The following is a 20251-nucleotide window of genomic DNA, read 5'->3' on the forward strand; positions in this document are numbered from 1 at the left end:
TCCTGCTAATTTCACTGTTATGTCAGAGGCAGCAGCAGCTGTAAAGCACAGCCTACCAAGTTGGTGTCTGACACAGAGGCATGTATGAAGCAGGCATGTGTCATGGAGTTCCTCCCTGCAGAGTACCAACCAACACTCAATCAACCCAGACCCCCCGAGACAAGTTCTGGCGCCCCAAACTTGCCTGTGCTGCTTGCTGGGCTGCAAATGCCACTGTGACAGGCACCTGAACCTGCTGAACTTGCTGAACCTGGGCCGGCGAAGCCCCCACAGTGAGGATCACTTCCGGGGGCACTGGCAGGAAATTGTACTCCTCTAGCCCCGGATCAGGCGCCAGGGGTTGTTGCGGCTGCTGCTGCTGTTGCTGGCTCCGGTGGCCCGTGGGTGACACAAAACCATCCATCTTGCCCATGGCAGCCGGCTGCACTGGCCTCAGGGGTGGAAGCACCGAGCCAAAGCCGCCGCCGGCCGGCCTCTGCTGCTGCTGCTGCATGGTTGGCATGGGCTGCATGGCAGGAGTCTGCAGTGACGGCTGCAGAGCTGGCTGCAGTGCAGGCTGCAGCAATGGCTGAAGCGCTGGCTGTGCTGGCCCCCTCTCGGGCTGTGGCTGGGGCTGGGGCTGCGGCTGTGGCAGTGGCTGGAGCTGAGGGCCAGTGGCCATCAGCTGCTGTCGGCTGCTGCTGTACGATGTGGCCGCCCGCTGGTTGGGCTGCAGTGGCTGTTGCTGCTGCGGCATTCCAAACGACTGCAGCTGAAAAATAACGAACAAAAGGCACTAAATCGGTGCTGAAAAAAAAAAAAAAAAAAACAAGAAACAGCAAAACTTTATTAGTATGCACCAGCTTAAAGGGACACTGAAGTGAATTTGTCAAGCTCCCGTTTTTGCTTGCACTGCGTAGACTGGCTCAAATTAGCACACTTTTCATCGTTTATCCGGTTGACAAATCGGTAATTATTTTACAAAGCGCGAAAGAAGAAAAACTACCATGCGCGGTTTGCGGCGGCCGCACCAACTAAAGCTGTGACGTTGGGAGGAGCGGGCACCGTGATTGGACAATGCCCAAGGTGAGCAACCAAACAAGTTTCGGTTTCGGTTTCGGTTCTGTAAAACACAACCGGTGGCGTTGTTGGATGGGCATTCTCAATAACTCAGTAATTATCGTACCGCGCTTCTGCCATGTTGTCAGCTGTAAAAATGCATAAAGATAAGCCTCCCAGGACGGCTTGGAATCGTAGCATTCACTAGCCGAGACCTACGCAGTGCATGAACACCCTCCGCGTACCCGTAGACGCCCAAATGTCATGCGCTTTTCCCCCCATATTTGGAGCTTGCCTCCCTCATGCCTGTATCGTAAAAAGCGTGTTCGCACCAGGCCAAGGGTCTGTTCATTCTGGCCTGTGCCCACTGACTGCAAGCAGTCGGTGCTTATGGCAACAGCACGCCAACGAGAACTCGCTAGCGCGCCAGTGTCAGCCTGCGCGCGTTTTGTGAACTAGTTCGTGGAGCCATGAACGTTGCGGCCCAAAAAAAGGTGAACTCAATATAGAAAACATCGGCGGAAAACGAAAAAGTTAACTTACAAAAAAAAAAAAAAGTACGTACCCGCAGGGATTCGAACTCGTGACTTGCAAAATACTTGCGGTGACATACCTAGCGCCCAGACCACTCGGCTACAGGCCGGGCTCCGCTGCCGTACAACCATTTTACACTTATATTTAGTTTTGGCATTTCAAGCAGCTTAGGTGACTATTTGTTGTATTGCGCTCGTGCAGTAAGCGTCGCCCGAGTTTCCACAATAGCTCACGTCTAGCAATTGCATTTCGTAGACGGAAAAGCGTTCGCAGATGCGTAGTCGTGCTGCTGACCGCTGTGCTTGTTCGCCCAGCGCAAAAAAGTGTTTCCCGCACCCTAGTTTTACGCTGTACGGTAAAAATATCAGTTGATTTTATTTCCTTAGTACCTATATTGACTTCGCTGACTCTTCTCCCGCCTTCAAGAGGCCTTATATTTTCCTACTGGCGTACCAGTCAGCGAAGCGTCGCATGTGCGCTTGTGCAGCGCTTGTGTGAAGCGACCTTGACTTGGAGCTAGATACAGTGTACAAACTAACCAAGTAAAGAAAGGCACATTCTTCCATTCACAAACGTGTCCTGGCTTCGTTTCAACTGAGCGAACGAATTGCGACGACCCGTCGGCGGCCGGCGGACGAAACGCTGGGCCGACTGACTCTGTCTGAAGGCAGGGGAGCCGTGCAGTAGCGCAGCCAATTGCGAGCTCGGCTCCTCGCGACGTCACACGAAAACGCCGCAGAAAATGGGCGAGCGTAAAGAGAGGAAGACAGCATTTTCGAATTAATTTTTCTACTAAATAAAATCGCGTAAACGCGCCCAGGGTGGTCGAAACATGGCCTGGGGACTCCGGACTACAATTTGCGCAAGTAATCCCGCAATGTTTACATATCACTTCAGTGTCCCTTTAAGCTGTGGTGTATGATTAAAGAGTAGCCATGTCAAATCTCCAGAAAGCAACCAGTGAAGTCACACCACCATATTTTATGCAGTATTTTTGCCTCCTCACCAGGTACTGCCTAATGGGATTCCACTGTAGACCAAATGAAGGACATCGATTTCGCCAAATTGGTGTCATATGCTGCGTCGTACTTACGTACAGTTGAAAGTGTGTCATACTTGCGTGTGTACATTCGCGTTCCAGTTACTTAGTTCTCACTGTGACTTAAGCCCTGGGGAACATAGCACCTTTTCCTTAAAGCAGCAATGTATAATACAGTTGAACCTCGTTGTATCGGGCCAGTAAATCAATTTGTTATATCCAATATTCGTTGTAACAGTAGGGTTAAAATGTTGGCTTTAACAAATCGGCAATCTGGCTAGTGCAAAAATCTTAAATACAAAAACACTTTATGCTAGTCTTCGAACCCCCTACAAATGAGGTAATCCTTACCTGTCTCCTTGTGGCATTTCAAACTAAATGGACCACACACGAGAACATGAAATTACAAAAGAACAAAGTCCGTCTGACAAAACAGGCCTGTGTTGTCATTTATTTGAAGTAGGAGGTGATCTTCGTCAGGTGGCTTTCCACAGCACTGAGCAGGATGAAGTATTCCCCAGTGCTTACGCACAAAGGTGCCTTCTCTATTTCCGCAGTTTTGGACGGCGGGAGTTTTTCTAAGTAGCTCATTACCAGCCTTTCTCAAATATTTCTTCATTATAGCCGATATCGCGCGTGGCTCTTGCAGTTAGCTTCATTATAAAAAGAACAGGTGTCAATGAAAAAAAAGTGTGGCCATCCAAAGTTCGTATTTAGTTCACCATAGTCGATAATAAGCTACATCAGTGTTCGTTATAAGAAGGTTCAACTGTAGTAACACTGCCAGAGTTGCACTGAAACCTTAGTCAATGAAACACACACAAAAAAACAAAAGCTTTAACTTTTTCGCGACCGCACCTATTCAAAATCGTTCAATTTGAACGATACTTTGGGAGCACCTTTTCATAGTGTTCCAGACGTTGCTCGAACAAGTAAGGCTGTATGGAGGGAGTTAGTTCAGAAAATGGCCTTTCAAAATCAGTTTTGTTTTCATTTTTGCAACAAAAATGTGATATTTGACACACGTTTGAATCACCTGGGTGTGGAAAAGGGGTGCGGTCATCGCGCGTCACTGCTACCAACGAAGAATGCGTGCCACTCGTAATTACTCTGCACCAGCGTTTGTTTTTTGTTCTCAGGGCATGAATGGTGAACCAGCAAACGATTTTCAATCGTCAGGTTCGCGCTCTGACAGTAATAATCCCAGAAATCGGCTGAAAATGTCAAGTAGTGCCTGTTTGCAAAGCTACTTTATGATTTTAGGCAGTTTTATTGCCTTTGCACAAGTTGTTCTAAGTACTGTGGTAGTTCTACTTACCCCAGGACCATTCGCAAACAGTTTACAACAGTTTCGGTTTCGTTTCTGCATCGCAAAATTCATATTTAGCGCTACTACGCAGTTACCCAACTTCAAGGCTACCTGCCATGGCGCCTGGAGCGTCCACGACTAATCCTCGAACAAAGCACGCCGCTCCTGATTTCCCCCCCCCTAACCTGATTTCTGTGATAAGAACTTCAGATGCAAGTCAAAAGATCACACCCAGTCGCCAGATATCTGTTCCGACGAGGACAGCACTTCAAACCGGCCTTACACACTGAAACCTGTTCGCCTTCCAGTTTCGTTTCCATGCGAGGGTATATCCGGGTGTCTAATGTTGCTGCTTAGTTGAACTGTCTATTCGGACGGAGTCCGATAAGTTGTTTCATTTCAAAAATGTTAGGTGGTGCTGCAACAGAAAAGGCTCGTTGTGCTGATCTTTTTTATTGCGCAACAGCTAGGTACGTGGCCAAAGTTTGCAGGGCACAATTCCAGCGCATCACACCTCATTCCTGCAAGCAAGGCTACAATTGTGAGTCAGAAGATGATAATCAAGCTCAACTTTATGTTTTGAGAGGCAACTGACCGTGAACATCAACAAGCATCAACCACGGAGTTCAGTTTTCAACTTCATGCATGTTTTTCCACATCGCATGCTTGTCCCAAATATTGTGCTTGCTGTAAACGCAAAGTCAGTCATGACAAGATGTTTTTACATTATGTGGGAGCAAATTGGTGCCTCTGTTAATGTCAAAACGCCGGATTCCTTCCAGGGAACCACCCGAAATTGCACATTTTGAATTGGAGGTTGGGCTTCACCGCATGACCCGAGCACCGTGCGTGCTAACATTTTTTTTTATATCTGACAAACTGTTCTGCGCAAGTCGACATTTTTTCTAGGGCGTGTTTTTGAAATGTTTCCCTACAAAATATATATCCTAATTTTTTTCTACTACCAGTGGTTTGATATACACAACTCCTTTTTTCACATTTTTTTTGACAACTTGACAAAAATTTTCGATTTTGATATTTTTTTCGCAACTATAATGTATGAAAACATTTTAAAAGCTAGTGTTATTGAAAAGGCCGTTACATAATCTGCATTTTTTGTTCCTGTAATTAGTTCCAAAACAATTTTTTTAGCAGAAAAAAATGTTTTCTTGGACCCCTAAAAATCGGTCAATTTTCCTGTGGTCGCGAAAGAGTTAAACCACACACTGTTAAGCAGAGAAAGCAGAGTGATTCATCCTGAACCACCCTGTTTGTTCCTCAAGCAGCCGCAGCTACAAACAGAGAAAAGGCTTTCCTGAGGAAGAGAATAACTGTTACGGATGATAGGCATGACTACAGCAACCACTGTGATCAGATAACAACTGTTGCCACAAAGTGCCTTCAAATCTAGTCTTTGTCAAAATTTTCTCGGTCACTCCAGGGGTTTGTGGGCCACAAAGCATCCATGGTAAAAGGCTAACGTTAAAGTGTGACCAAGTTATTTTGTGACAGTAAGAAAGAAGGCCACTTCTGCAAGCTTCGTAGCACAAAACATTTCAGGTCTATTAGATAAGTAAGCTGGTATTTTCACTTCTTTCTGTCCTCCTAACTTTTGGAATGACCCAGCAACTTCTGAGAGTAATCCTAATGGCCAATTTCATCCAGATGTAGCCCACGGCTCTCTGCAGAAGTTCCTCACCCCATGCAACCGCTGTTGGTGTAAAGCAGCAAGACAAACGCAACAAGATAAGACAATTCTGCGCTCTCCGACATTAAACTGCAGTGTCAATATGAGCTGATACAAGAAGCACTCAGATTTCACATAAGAACAGCGCTCAAGACGGGACACCAAGAAAGGGGCAACACACACATAGCGCTATGTGAGCGTTGCCTCTTCCTTTGTGTCCCGTCTTGAGTGCTGTTTTTATATGAAGTATGAGCAATGAGCCCAAACACTTCCGTTGCTCAAGCACTCAGAGCCCAGCTGCTCGGTGCAGGGCCCCAAGTTCCAACCTGCACAGTGGCAACAGCAGCAGCCGCAGCATCCGAGCCCAGGGAGCCTTCCTCTGGCAGTGTCGGAAGCTTCGAGTTGAAGTAATCTACAAGAAGGCCCGTGCAAAGACAGGGGGCACACCTCAACACCAGCTCTCTCTCAATGCCACTCTATCGCATAGCACAGGCTCCTCTCCCGTCTCAAAATGTTACGTCAATCATGACAGGGAAGAAATGAGACAGAAACAAGCACCAATTTCAAGCAAAGTATGACATGACTGACCCGCAAACGTAGTAGGACTAAATTGGCCCACAGGAAAGTATAAAAACCTAAAATTCTTCCTTCCGGCAGGCGTCACACAAAGAAATTTTTTTCTTCAGCATGCTGCTAGTCTGTCAATTCTGATTGCACACAAACTTTGAATTACACAAAGAAATTTAGTTTTTCAGCATGCTTCTAGTCTGTCCATCCCGACTGCACACAAAAATTGAATTACAGAAGAATAGAACCAAAGCAACACGATGTAGACTTATTTGCCTGAATATATAAAAACAGCAACAAAAAAAATGCCAAGAGCTAAACATGTCGCCAACTTTTCCATCACCCTGGACAAAACCCAAAGCAGCCTATTAAGTTTTGGTTCATATCACTTACACTCACAGTGCATTTTTACTGAGTACACTTTTACTAACACCTTAATGCAAAACGCAAAGAGCTACACTTACCACAACAAATCCCCCTAAACCTTTTGCATGCTTCTCAAATGACCTTTGAGCCAATTTTATCTCTCGGCCTGATGAGATTAATACAACTTAAAATGGTCACCATCACACTGCAAACTTTCAGGTGTAAAGAGCACTGCAATCTTTGCACTGGTGCAAGATCACCTCTGTCAGATTTCAGGGAAACGCACAGTATAATTCAACACCCATAATGAACAAAAATATCTTGGCACCAATTCTACCGCACACATGAAACAATTTTCTTTTAACGGACGCCTCGAAATTGCACAATTGAACATAAATCTGTAGGTGCTACGAGCAGCTAAAGCCCTTCCGTGAAGCTTACATGTGGTCCCTTTGTTTTCGCCAATCCCAAACACTGGACTCCGAGACGCCTTATGCATGCCACGCTGCCCTGCTCCCTTCTATTTCCACCCAGATGTTTAAACAAAACCTCCACCATTCATTGAGCTGATTCATTTTGGTTTCGAGCTGGCGTTTTCGGTTAAAGGGTTTTTCAGTTTCAAGTCTGATTGTAACGCACAGGTATTTTTGAACGCCAATTTTCATAAAAAAGGTGCACGTTAAAGTGGTGCAAATACGGTGCGAAAAAAAAAAAAAAAAGAGAAGAGCGCAAAGCACACAGTGCTCGTGCAAGTACCTGACAGAGGCTCCAGCGTGTCCATAAAGTCCTCAAGCGCTGGCTGCAGCTGAACCAGTCCAGGCTGGATGAAATCAGCAATGCCAACCCTCGAAGCTGTCAGAGGCATGCAGAGAAAAAGCGCAGCGTTACAGACAAGAGACACGATCGCCACACCAGGCTGCAAATGCCAACGAGAGATGTCCCGTGCACAAAATGGGCACTCAAAGCAACCCTTTCTTGTGGCTGCCAACAAGCACGTACCAATCACCTAGCTCCTGGTGCAGCATGGCAGGCCACTACATCCATGTGGGCCTACGATCCCTTTTCATGCCCTGCCTCTGGACTATGCTCTCGTGCACTGAGAAAATCATTCTGGAGCAATATGATCGAGAACTGGGCTAGTTGGTATACATTGATTATGATGAAACAGTGCAAACTTAACAGGACGGGAGAAGCGCTCACGGTGTGTCCTCCTCTCGCCCTACTAAGTTTGCGCTGTTCCATCATAATCTGCGCTTATCCACAAGCAAGTCACCCCAGTATCCCTCTTTCCGAGAAAGCTGCTCTTCTGCCCCTCCTTCTCCTGCCTCTTCCACTTGGCCCTCCCCTCAATTGACTGATTGATTGTTTGATTTATTTATTTATTTATTTATTGTTTGTGAGGTTTAACGCGCCGACGCAACACAGGCAATAAGGTGCGCCTTTGTGGAGGGCTCCGCATTAATTTTGAGAACCTGGGAATCTTTAGCGTGCGCCGAAATCGCAAACACACAGACGTTTCTGCTTTTCGCCTTTACCAGAAAAGCGGCCGCGGCGGCTGAGAATCGAACCTTGCCCTTCCTCTCACTTTCATGCACCCTGTCGCTACATCACCTGCTTCTGCTCTCTATTTTGCTATCGTTCCCCTGCTCTCTACCCTCTTCTCATACCAGTTGCTCTCTGGTAAAGCTACCCTGTCTGCCAAGCTTAATTGGACCCACAGAGCTTTCACTTCAAAGGTGCAGAAAGAGGCTGTACACAAGGAACGCACAATCTCCCCCTCCCTCTTCTGCAGCAGTGGTAAAAGTGCAAAGCTAGCTTTAATTCTATGGCAAACGCCTCCCGGTGGCACATTTAAAGCGACACTCAGTGCATGGTGTTGAAATGGCTAAAAAACCACACCCATCTTAGAACTCGTTTGTGTAGGAGTGTAAGAAGGTAATTGAGGTTGAAAGAAGAAAAAAAAAGGAGCATTTAAGGCAAAATTGTTGGACCAGAAAAGTTGTGACTAAAGAGAAAGCCCATTTTCAGCAGCAATGTATGGTCTTTAAACCCTCCTCTCCACAAAAACAATGAACGCCTGCCATAGGTAAAGACATGTGCTACGTCCAGCTTTTACCAATGCTTCCATGTCCAACCGACTGTAGTTAACTCAGGCAACAAGAGTGAAAGCCAGTGTGACAAAAGTGACAACTCTGGCTAAAGATAAAAGAAGCTGTAAACATCTGATGTCATATGATACTGACCTTAGCAAAACCGTTATCAGCTTAGATACTGTGGCTGTCCGCGCTTGCTGTGCTTGCTATCTCAAAAAGGAGGCAATGTTGGCATAGAGGCACCATTAGATGTTGCGGGGATCACAGGGAAGCCTTGGTTGTAATTGATATTTGACATCAAAAAAGAGAAGGCAACCTAACGCGTTGGCCAGAAAGGAGCTAGCACTGCAGCTTATGCTCTGGCTGGGCTGCCATAAGAGCCCTCCCCACAGCCTCATGCCTACAAACAGCTCGTGTCTAATAATAACTTCCAGTGTAAGTAAAGATAGCAAGAGTAAGTGCCTTCATGATAGCAAGATAGCATGAGTAAGTGCTTTGAACTACCTCAAAAAATACACACGCACACATGGGGAGGAAACAGATGATGTGCGAGCAGGCACAAGAGCATTCAAGAGTATTGTGGCCAATTAGAGGCTCACCTATCTCTCTCGGGTTTGGGAAGTCGAAGGGCTGGTTTAGGCTGCTGAAAAGGCTTTCCGACAGGTCCATGAAGAAGTCTTCATCCATGGCAGCGCCATTAGAGAGCCAGCGGAGGTCCAAATCCACAGGGTTCTGCATTTGACCGATCAGCAGTGTCAATGCACATAGAATATACAAGAGGGACGCTACAAAAGTGGGGCCTCCCATTTGTGTGTGTGTGTGTTGAATGCCTGAGCCAGATGTTGCTGGTGTTGTAGCAGACGTTGCACCGTCCTGCTAATAATACCCTGCTAATTGCTTTGTTATTTTAGGGGCAGCAGCAGATCAGCAGCCTACCAAATCGGTGCCTGACACTGAGGTGTGTTCCTGAATTCCCCACTGATGAATGCCGACCAACATTTACTCGACGCAACTGCAGAAGGTCTTCAGACAATGCACTGGATACCAGTAGAGTGAGGTGGTGGTTAGTGCATTTCAGAAGTGGCCAAAAGGATGTGCATGACGAGCCACCCTCCAGGCTCAATTGCCACTCCTCAAGATGAGGCTACGAACTGGGAAATGTCTGCACGGCTATATGTTGGCTGTAATGACTTGGAAAAAAGGCGGTGGCAAAGCTGGGTGGGCCGCACGGACCACATCAAAACTTTTTCCCAACTTGGATGCTGGCATCGCAGCCGTAAGGAAGCGGCTAGCCTCTGCTGGTTCAGATTTTTATGAGCACAGAAAACACGCTCTCGTTCATCGCTGGCAAAAGTGCATAACAAATGGCAGTAATTATGCGGGTAATGACCACGTAGGGGCGGAACTCTTGCTTTTGCCTAATTCTGCTGTGTTATCATGTTCATATCTCTCAGTTTCCATAGTGTCAAACACAAGCTTTTTTTAAAATGAACTGAAACGCTTTGTTTATATTTGGCACAGCTCTTTAAAAGAAAAAAAAAGCATCATACGAGTAGCCAGTTAAGCTGGACAAACAGATTCAGGAGCAGCTCATTCATTGTGCAGCTGTATGCATATGAATAGACAGTCACCTACAGCATAATGCATTCATTTAAAGCTGCTGAATAACAAAAGGATATCCCACTTTTCTGGGATTTCCAAAATGATTAGCACTTTAAATTACGGAGCCATAAAAATCCAACAGACCACGTGTGTCCAACTACGGACCTCCTACTCACTGCCAAGAAAGTTCGGTGCATCCACAAAAATGCCGATTCATTAGCTCGTGCAATGGCACATGTTAGCGGTCCACTGCTGCAACCACTTGAAACCCAGACGAGGATGCCTTGGCTGAGATGTTGCGCTTTTTGTCCAGCATCGCTCCCAACCCAAGGAGATGAAAAACTCACAGTGCTGTAGTCGTCCACAGTTTTGTACTGCGAGTTCTTCTTACAGAAGAACATCCGCCACTTCTTGTACTCAGCGGTGATGTTGCTGAAGTTGCGCTTCCAGTACTTGCCCTCCATGACAATCGCCTGGAGGTGAAAGAGACGAAAGTGCTGCTGGACTTTTTCTTTTCTTTTTTTAACATTACAAAATAGCCAAGAAATATTTTCCAGTGGAAAAAAAAAACGAGGTGAGTAGTCACACAGATATGACAGAATTCCCTCTCCTACTTTTTTTAGAACATGCAGGAAGTAATTACAACAGCTTACAAAAAATATGTTAGCTGTCATAAGACACATGCCAGCTCCACTTTACAGAGTACAAACTAAGGACTACATGCATTTGAAAGTAAAAAGTGGCCTCAATTAGAACTCAACGAAAATGTAAATCCTTTGTGCCCAGAGCGCACAGACAGCCTAGTGTGCTTCAGTCGGTACAAGTATTCCACCAACAAACCAATATTGCGTGTAGCGGCCCAAAAACCGCAAGGGGCAGAAGATAAGCAAAATTAACTTCTGGTGCAGCTAACCTATAAAAAATGTAGTGTCAAAAAGAAATAATAAGCAGACCACAGAGGACCTTTTTTTTATTTCTTTTTTCGTCCAGTCCAGTATGAACGAAGACCTAAAGCTGAACAATGCAGATCTGAAGAATGAACAAGGCCTCCACAAAATGCAATAACATGTTGCTTAAAGCTACGTTTCATTTAAAGGTGACACCAGATGTACAATATGGGTTGGACAGTACACTGCCCATTGATTTATTATTAATTTTTTTTATAGTTGCGACCAACTTATAAGAAAGCCTCCAGCTAAGACGCCAAGAGACATCAGGCCATGTTAGGTTTCCAGGCTGTCAAGCTTACACAACGCGTCTGCAGTGGTGGCGGATGCAGCAGCAACGGCAGCAGCCCAGAAAGAAAATCCTCACATCTTGGCGCCACACACACATAAGCACGGGCAAGAAAGGAGCGCCGTTGCCGCTTGCGGAAAAGCATTGGCAAACGTGGAAGCAGATTGGTAACGACATTCGCGTCCATACAAAGGCCACAGGGCGGCGGTGCCAAAAGAGTTATCGGACGAGAAAAGAAGAAGCGGAGAAAGCGAGATAAGCCCCGGCACCCGATTAAGCGACACAAGTGTGTCCCCCGCCGCGCTATCACGACGGGTGACCGGGAGACCACATCACGATGGCCATAAACTTGGAACGACGAGTGACGAGACACGGCCAAAACAAACCGCCCTGCTGGGAAGGACGATGGGGGCACATACAAGCAGGGAGCCACAAGCTGAATAGAAAGAACAACAAAGGAAAGGAGAGGACGCTTCCCCCTGCCCTCTCGCTTTCAGGGCTCAACTGTCCAGCCACTAGACTGCACGGGGGGAGGGTAGAGCAGAGGGGGCTTCGTGCCAAACTGAAACAATGTCAGCCATGTTCGTTTCAGACAACGCTTATCTGATCAGCCTCGCGCTAAAGGTGCCTGTGCAAACAACGACACACGACGACCAGAGATTGCATTTACATGCCGTAGTAGCTGCGATGTTAGCTTCTCGTGGAGGCCAATCCAAGGACCAGCATGTGGTTTTAAAGGCTGCAGGGCGGTAGGCATATTATATTTCAATATAGCCACCAGGCTAAAAAAATGTGTTCGAAGAGAGCGATATACGTCAGCTAATAATGGTACAATCTCCCAGCAACAACGCACTACTATACCTTGCCATGCATCACACATTAAATACGATGCACTGCTTCATGACTCCTGACAACACCTGTCCAGCGTCTATTACACAACAGTTTTTCGCAAGAAAAAAAAAAGTCAGAATAAAGAGATCAGACTTGCCTCAGGCTTGTTGTGAGTGTCCCCTTCGAGAGGGGATGCAAACTGGCACACATACGGGCTTCTCCTGGCCACAACTGGGGTTAAAAGAGATGGGCAAACTTAATTTTTGATGGAAGCCATTTATGTGTCGCAGAAAAGGCACGACTGTCACACCCCCTTTAAAACACCCCGGGAAAAAGAAATTCAAGCTTTCCCTTCAGGCAGATAGCCTGTGCCCTCATTTATGGGAGAAAAATGTAGGAATGCAAAAATATTCACGACTAAGAATATGAAGCAAATATATTTATGTTTTTTGCAACACATTTTGTAATGGATTGCAATGTTAAAGGCATAATACGATTTTGGGCGGGACAGCGTTGAGAAGCACAGGCCCTGCCAGCCAAAGAAGGCATAAAAAAAATTATTTCATCGGTTCATACCCTGTCAGTAACCTACCGAACCCCAACACAGCAGCAGTTTCGGTCTTTGTTCAGGACTGAACATCGTTCCACATTCCATTTTGTGCTCAAATATGCCGTATGTTTTCGTGATGTCTTAGGAAAACAAAAACATAAATAAAGAACTTATCACAATGGGAAAATGGAAAGCACTCAATAAGAGCCAGGGAACTGCTGTAAACAACGCAGCACAATCAAGAGGACTAGTGCTGCTTCTAGGGGATTCAATTTGTGCACTCGAACAAACCCCAACAGCTTGTGATGGCTGCAGATTAGGCAACAAACAGCAAGTCAGTTTCTACAGCAACTGTAAGCCCACCGCCTTGAACTTGTCCAAAGGAAGTGCCCAGAAAGGCACAACCAGAGGCATACCAAAAAATACTGATTGGCTGCTCCAATTCTTTTTCATCCGTTTCGGCCCACTAATTCACAATGTACATAAAAATGTACAGTCATGAACAAATGAAACGCTACCACGAAAATATGAACCAGACCATGCAAAGTTGAAAAAGACTTTTCATGGAGGTCAAATAATGGTGCGCTAGTAGTATATTTGGAAAGCCACAGCTCCCAACTTCGTTATTGTGATTAAGACAAGTGTAAATTTGACCTGCATGGAAAGAAATTGCACTATTTGTCTGTTCTGCTTCAGACTTTTGTGATTGCGTTTCATTTGTCTATGACTGTACATACAGGGCTTTTCGGAACTACGAGTTTGGTGTGTTGGTACGTTCCGGATGGGAAAATAGATACAGAGACAATGAACAGCAAAAGAAAGAAAGTCTCTGTGGCATTTTTTCCGCCGCAAATAGATGTGCTCATTTTGGGGGTACGGTGCACAGATATTGGCGGTGTTGTTACCAGATGTAAGGCAATTGAATTATTTTTAGGACAGCAAGATTGTGGCAGGTGAGAACATTAAGGAACTTGGTGTTCTTGGGTCTACCCTTTGAGCAAGCCCGTCCCCCTTAGTATCGGTTGCACCCCCCCTCTTCCCATACGCTGTGGCTAAGTAGGGCCGACCCCCGCACCACTCACACTGCATGTGCCAGGCTCTCCAGATGATGTTGTTCAGGCGAATCTTGTCCTTGAGGCGAAGCTTGAGCCCTTTGAAGGTCTTCCACTTGGGCGACGTCAGCTTGCCACTGAGGAACACAAGAGAAGCAGCACGCCACTGAGCCCAAACAGTCACGGCAAGACCCTGAACAGGCGTCAAAGACTAGAAAAGGACGACAGCGCATCTATGAAAAACTAGCCGTGCTGAAAATGTAAAGTGATCATTACTAGTGAACGCAATAGCAACCAAAGGATCCAAACAACAAACTCTCATGCTTCTATAATATTGCCCCTTTAATTCTTTCACCCTCCCTTGAGAACACAATTTTTTTTGTTACGGACGAACGCTGCTTATTTTTTGTGATTACCGTATGATGATGCAGATGCACTGATCACTCGCTGCATGTGCATTTACATCATTTGTTGTTCGAAGGGGGTCCTGCAAACAAGTTGGTGCGGCAGGAGTTTCCTACATTCTCGCATAGCAATGATCTACGTCATATTTAGATATAAGCTGAGGCTGATACCCCCCTCCCTAAAAGAAGAAAAGAGGCTGCACGCATGGGTATCGTCAATTCCTGTGGCCCTGATTTTGTGTTTGCTACTAGCAAGAGCGGTGGGTCCTACTTCAGATGGGTGGCTCTAACCCAAATACTGCCCCCATGCCAGTAAACGAAGTTGGCAGTGGTCAAAGAACGCATTGCTGTATTTATCTATTTGGTACATCCAGGCCCCATAAGGGCAGAACAGGCAGGTAACCATTCTCGCTTCTTACAACCGCTACTTTATTACCATCCTCTTCACTACAACCAACCTTTATTCCTGCTCTACAGATATCACAGCAGTTAGTCTCAAGATTAGGCTGATGAGGTAGTTCCTTGCATTGGTGGCAATGTAGCAGATAGCACTGCCGTTGCTAAGCAAAGCATGCACAAGGATGATGTTTCATTTCCCGCACAACATCTTCTGTTTTGGAGTGCACACATCTTAGCTCTGGAAAAACTGCAAAATGCCAAGGTGTCACCAAGCACGCAGCAGAGCATTTAGCCCAAGTTTAGCACTAATGTATCATAGCACTCCTTTGCACAATGCTCAATGTGTTGTTGCCCTTCAACCCGCGTCCTGATTTTTAATACGCTCATTTCCCAGAAACTAGCCAGCACACCTCATTGAGCACAAAGCCCACGAAAAAGAACCATCCATCATCATTCCAACCAAAGGTGTTGCTGCTGAGAGGTTCTCTGCCACACAGAAAACCCACCGCTAGCCAGATTCAAAAGAAGAGAAACATGTGAACAAAAATCAAAGAAGCTTGCTATGGCCAAGGCAGTGAACCTGACATGCAGATGTCAAATAACCCCGTTCCATGAGTCACAAGTAAACAAAATAAGCTGCAACATATGGTGAGAAGGCCCCAGACCTTGAACTATGGCATAACGACTAAGCCCAGCCCTCAATTTCGTGCATTCCCAAGTGTGACTTTGAGCGTTGCTGAAGTCAGACAAGAATTTCACAAAGCATGTATACACATATAATCTGCCAGATGCGACCCTGAAATTCCTAGTCGCAAAACTAGACAGAGCACAATTGAAAGAGAGAACAATATCTAGAAACAGGCACACAGCCCTGCGAAAGCCAAGGTTTTCGTTCGATATGTTCCAAAATGATATGTCATCGTTTGTTATCCTTCCCAAGCCTGAGTAACAGTAGCTGCAAACCTGCCATCATGTGCTCTGTTCTAAGCCCTGCACTAGGCATTGGATAATCTCGGGAAATAACGCAAAGCTACTTGCTACACGAGGATCAGCGGAAGGGTGGGTTCAGGCCATTGTTTACCGCCCTTGTTAACAGCTGTGTTCACAGTACAGGACAGACTGAGTTATCTGTGGGCCAGAAGCTGACACCAGTGATTTACTTGTGAAAACACAGCACAGAACAAAACAGGTCAAGCACCGGTGCTCCTGCAGAAAAACCACAGGGACCTGGTCATACTGAAAGAGACCCGACACCATACTTTACTATCCTTGTGCTTGTTTATAGGCCTTTGAGAGTACACAGAATGCAGAGGTACATGCAAAAGATGGCCAATGGGCTTCGCAAGTCCAAGCACATAAGCACAGTCGGAATAATGCCACGCTAAAAGGCTATTGAGGCCCGAAAAGAAATACCCATGGAATATGTGCTAACAATATTTGAAACACACTGTCTCGACAATAGTGCTTTGGAAGATGACACAATTTACAATGATTGTGATGAAGCTTTATGATCCAGTGAAAGCAGCGATGCGCTCTAGCACCAGGCAAAGCGAAAATCCGCTGAAACTCTTTCCACAGGCTTTTTTTTTTTTAACTCAAACACTTTTAGAGCGCAGACAATCAGCACATTCAGTCCTTGGCCCCAAAATATTCGAGCTGAATTGTTTCTTTCTTGCGTTCTTATGTGATGTCACAGATGTTATTTTGCCCCCCACTGCCTAGCTTCCTTTCAGTTTAAGCAACAAAAGAGTTCAATAGCTGCTTTAGAGAAAATAGCAAGGAAGGCAAAGCAGAGACTTAAAATGGCATCTGTCGCTGCAAACAAATCACCCAGTACTATTCTCTGCTGACGATAACTATAGCTTTTGCAGTGCTTTAGGTACGAGACAGAGAGAGGGAGAGAAAGCGCAATATAAGCCACGCAGCTGGGGGGGGCCCCTTTGAAGGAAAAGCCGCCTAGTTGACCTTTGTGTCCCTTTGAATAAGTTTCACCACAACAATGCTGGTACAAGTGTCATGCTGTTACTACTACACCAGGAGCCTGTCTACCAATTTAGCAATACTCGTTGTTGAATGCGTTGGTTCATGACTAGCGGTAAAGATAAAACAGCACTAACTGGTGAGGACAGAGTGACACACAGAATGACGCTGTGTCCCACTTTGTCTCCGTCTCTTCACGCTGTCATGCTTGGCTTACCAATCTTTGTCAGGAAGAAATAGTGTGCAACAAATACGCGCAAGGCCCGCCAGTGTGCTACCACTTTTTTTTTTGTCAGTTATCTGACAGTAAAGTACGCTACACTGCCTTTGTGGAATCGTTCTTTTTAAAACGTTCCCACTTGCTACCAGGAGGGCACCCTCAAAGGGGGCAATTAAAGTGCATTCCCCATCACTTGGTCCAACCCGCACCCCCTCCTCACCTCCTGATACCATGCTTAGTTGTTAGTAAGCACTTGTCCTGTGTAGTTCTTCTCTTTGTCCCGCGTTTTTCTGTGCTTTTAGTTAGCATGTCTCCATACCAACTTACCCACTTGTCGGTGCTTCTAAGATTCCTTATACCATGTCAGTCCAAGCACAGTGCATCCTTTTTGCCTTCCCCCTTACAGTAGCACTTTGATCTGTGTGCTCATTCCAAATTTGCTGAAGATCTAGATTTGATATCATTCTAAACCTTATTGTCTTTTTTGCTAATTGTCCTACGGTACAGTTCTCTGTATTTATTCTTTATATCACTCGCTTCATATGCATTTTGGCCACTTTTTTTTATTATAGAGAAACCAGTATGTTCTCAAAGCCAACAATGAAATCTGATACTTTTTATTTATTCATTTTTATCTCACAAAAAGACGTGCATTCAGAGGGGCAGCTTTATTTTTGCAGCATCCTTTTTGCCAATTTCATGATGTGCATTGTGACTACACACCGGCAAGTTGCAACCACAGTTTTTATATACAAACTACGCTTGAACGAACACCGTGACATTATTAACAAGTCAACAGCCGACTTTTTAAGACTGAGTTAGCAAGAAACCTTAGTGGACACCAATGGTGCGTCACCGCGGTACTTTGTGAAATGGTTGCAAAAGGGGCTAGGCATTTTTTTACCTTCTGTGAAGATTTAGAAATGGATGAAGGCTTCAGGCTTCCACTAAACAGTGATATGAAGGGCATCATGAGTTAAACACCATAGGTAAAAAGTTTTGGTCACCATTGTGCACTCTTCGGTTTGTATCAGCCACAGTGTTCCCCAAAGTACAACATTATGAGCATTAGGGAGGCATATAATGTGTCCCTGTCCTCCGTCATACCACCTAGCTCAACACGTAAGAGTTTTCTGCTATGAAAGAAAGTGATAGCATAATTATTCTAGTGTGTAGCCTGGCTTGTAAACTGCTTGCCATCCCAGTCTCACTGCTTGACACCTTTCGAGGATGAACCAAATAAGAACGTGCGACTGCCACATAACCTGAAATACATCGTTGGTTCGACTGCACTGGTTAAACAGAAAACGGACTAGAAAGGACACATACACCTGACGTATAGACTGCACGGTCTATACATCAAGTGTATGTGTCTTTTCTAGTGCATCTTCTGTTTTAACCAGAGCAGTCGAACCAACGATGTATAACCAACTAGCCCGCCACCCGGCGCTACTCAAGCCGAAACGCTTTTTTTTTTCGAACATTTCAACATCTGACCGCCAGCTACATAATTATGGTCATCACGAGTTCATTCCCACAGTAGGAGACATAATTACCCGAACAAAATTGAATGTAGAGGCAATGATGCTGCTCGGGATGAGTAAGTGTGCAACGCTTAATGGGCGCCATGTTTTTATCACCACCAACAGCACATCCAGAGTGGGGTACTCCTACTAGGGACTCAGCTCTCCTGGCTGTCCAGGACTCAGCTGTTTGATGAGAAACAGCCAATCCCCCTTCCCTTCCGGTGATGCCCCTTTGGGGGGACAATTCCACATACAATTATCCACTGCATCATTAAAATGACATCTCCTCTCCCCGAGTGGATCTCCATCACTCCGACGAAGTGAAGAAACAAGAAACTATTTAACCCGGCCCAATGACACTAATGAGGTCGCACCAGGTATACAAGGCAGAAAGAACGCAAGAGCGCATTCCGGGCAAACAGCTGTTGTTGAATACCACAACCCTGCGTGCTCCTTCCTTAGTCTGCAATATCAATTCCCGCGGCTTAGTTATCAGTCATAATCTATTTTGCTAAAGCTGCTAAGTAGGCAGTACCCCAGCGATAAGAGGCCCGCGAGAACCCGTGGTTATATCGGACGACGCATTCCCGTCCTGGCACCTTCACCACCGCAAGTGTCGTCGCAACGCAGGTTCCTTCGCATTGCCGAATCCGCTTTCTAGCGCATTTCAAGGGCAAGTAGACACGCCGTACGGCAACAATACCAAGTGTGCGGACTATCAATCTCACTCATCCTCACCAACAGACTTCTTTTGTAATCAAGGGCGACATGCGAGGCGATATGCGCCATTTCGCTATGTCAACACGCGACGCAGCGTTAAAAATGCGTGCCCGACAACAAGAGCGCAAAAAGGGATGCGATGCTGCGATACGAGGGCTTTTCTTGCGGGGCAACAATCGCCGCCTGCTTGCAGAGGAAACCATGACCGCGTGTGAAACTGAAACCAAACTCCCTGACCAATCTTCGTCTACAATCTAGGTCAGAAAAGAGCTCGAGCGCCTACGGCTCGCGGTGTGCGCCCAGCAAGCCCGCGCCCGAATCTCTGCCCGTGAAAAAGTTCCGAAAACGGTAACAACTCGAGCACGCGCTTCCGGAAAACATGCTCCGGCAAACGCGATCGCTGGGTCCGGTTTACCGGACAGATCGCGCTCGCACAAATTGGCGCTCGTCCCAAAGGAAGCGATCGCCGCTACATACGACTCACGTGCTTACCTATATGCCAAAGTCATGCACTCGAAGAGCTTGGTTAGCGAACCGTCGATGGCGATATGGCACGGGAACTTGACGAATTTGTCCACTTCCATGCTCTCGTCAGTGTCAAAGCTGAGCCCGTCTTCGACCTCTTCCAACGGAGCGGCCAGCGAGCTGGGCACCTCGGCCGCGCAGTCCGACTCGCTGGCACGAGCTACCTCGTCCGTGTTGTCCGCATCATCGATGTCGGACACCATGAAGTGTCCGCTGTGGATGATCTCCGTCGGCGTCTTGCGGGAGAGTCTTGCGTGCTCATCTTCGTCGTGCGACATGTCTTCTCGGTTCAGCTGCATACTGCTTGCAGTCATAATTCACTCGCAGTGCGGATCGGCTGGCTAAACATTTCCGGGTCGCACATCTCTAGCTGCACAGCTGGAGCTTGCGCTAGCACTACGCGCCATAGTGGCGTGGCCATTACTTTCCTGCCACTGCGTTTCCATCGTTTCCATCGCTCACTCGCGTTTCGTTTTCTCAGTAGAAAAACACAACCGCACGACCGAAAGTACACCGACGAAAGCAAATCTTGTTTACTGGCGACTGGCGCTAGACACTGTACCGGATCGAACA

General features: G+C 46.3%; 1 protein-coding gene across 3 annotated transcripts in view; it reads right to left on the reverse strand.

Annotated features, from left to right (window-relative positions):
- Positions 1 to 20251, reverse strand: part of Mondo (MLX interacting protein mondo) — a 53326-nt gene extending 33075 nt beyond the window's left edge. The window contains exons 1-8 of one of the 3 annotated variants that reach the window (XM_077676165.1): positions 19646 to 20251; positions 13935 to 14041; positions 12460 to 12533; positions 10583 to 10708; positions 9233 to 9365; positions 7297 to 7392; positions 5934 to 6019; positions 185 to 751 (exon numbers count right to left, since the gene is read on the reverse strand). In XM_077676165.1, coding sequence (XP_077532291.1) covers positions 185 to 751; positions 5934 to 6019; positions 7297 to 7392; positions 9233 to 9365; positions 10583 to 10708; positions 12460 to 12533; positions 13935 to 14041; positions 19646 to 19992 — 1536 coding nt within the window. In that variant the 5' untranslated portion in view covers positions 19993 to 20251. Of the gene's footprint in view, positions 1 to 184; positions 752 to 5933; positions 6020 to 7296; positions 7393 to 9232; positions 9366 to 10582; positions 10709 to 11484; positions 11645 to 12459; positions 12534 to 13934; positions 14042 to 19645 lie in introns of those variants that run through there. The other 2 variants (XM_077676164.1, XM_077676166.1) reach the window with 2 other exon arrangements.

This window comes from Haemaphysalis longicornis, unplaced genomic scaffold, assembly GCF_048455015.1.
Source record: "Haemaphysalis longicornis isolate Haplotype H1 unplaced genomic scaffold, Haemaphysalis longicornis Haplotype H1 scaffold_7, whole genome shotgun sequence".
Taxonomy (NCBI): Eukaryota; Metazoa; Arthropoda; class Arachnida; order Ixodida; family Ixodidae; genus Haemaphysalis; species Haemaphysalis longicornis.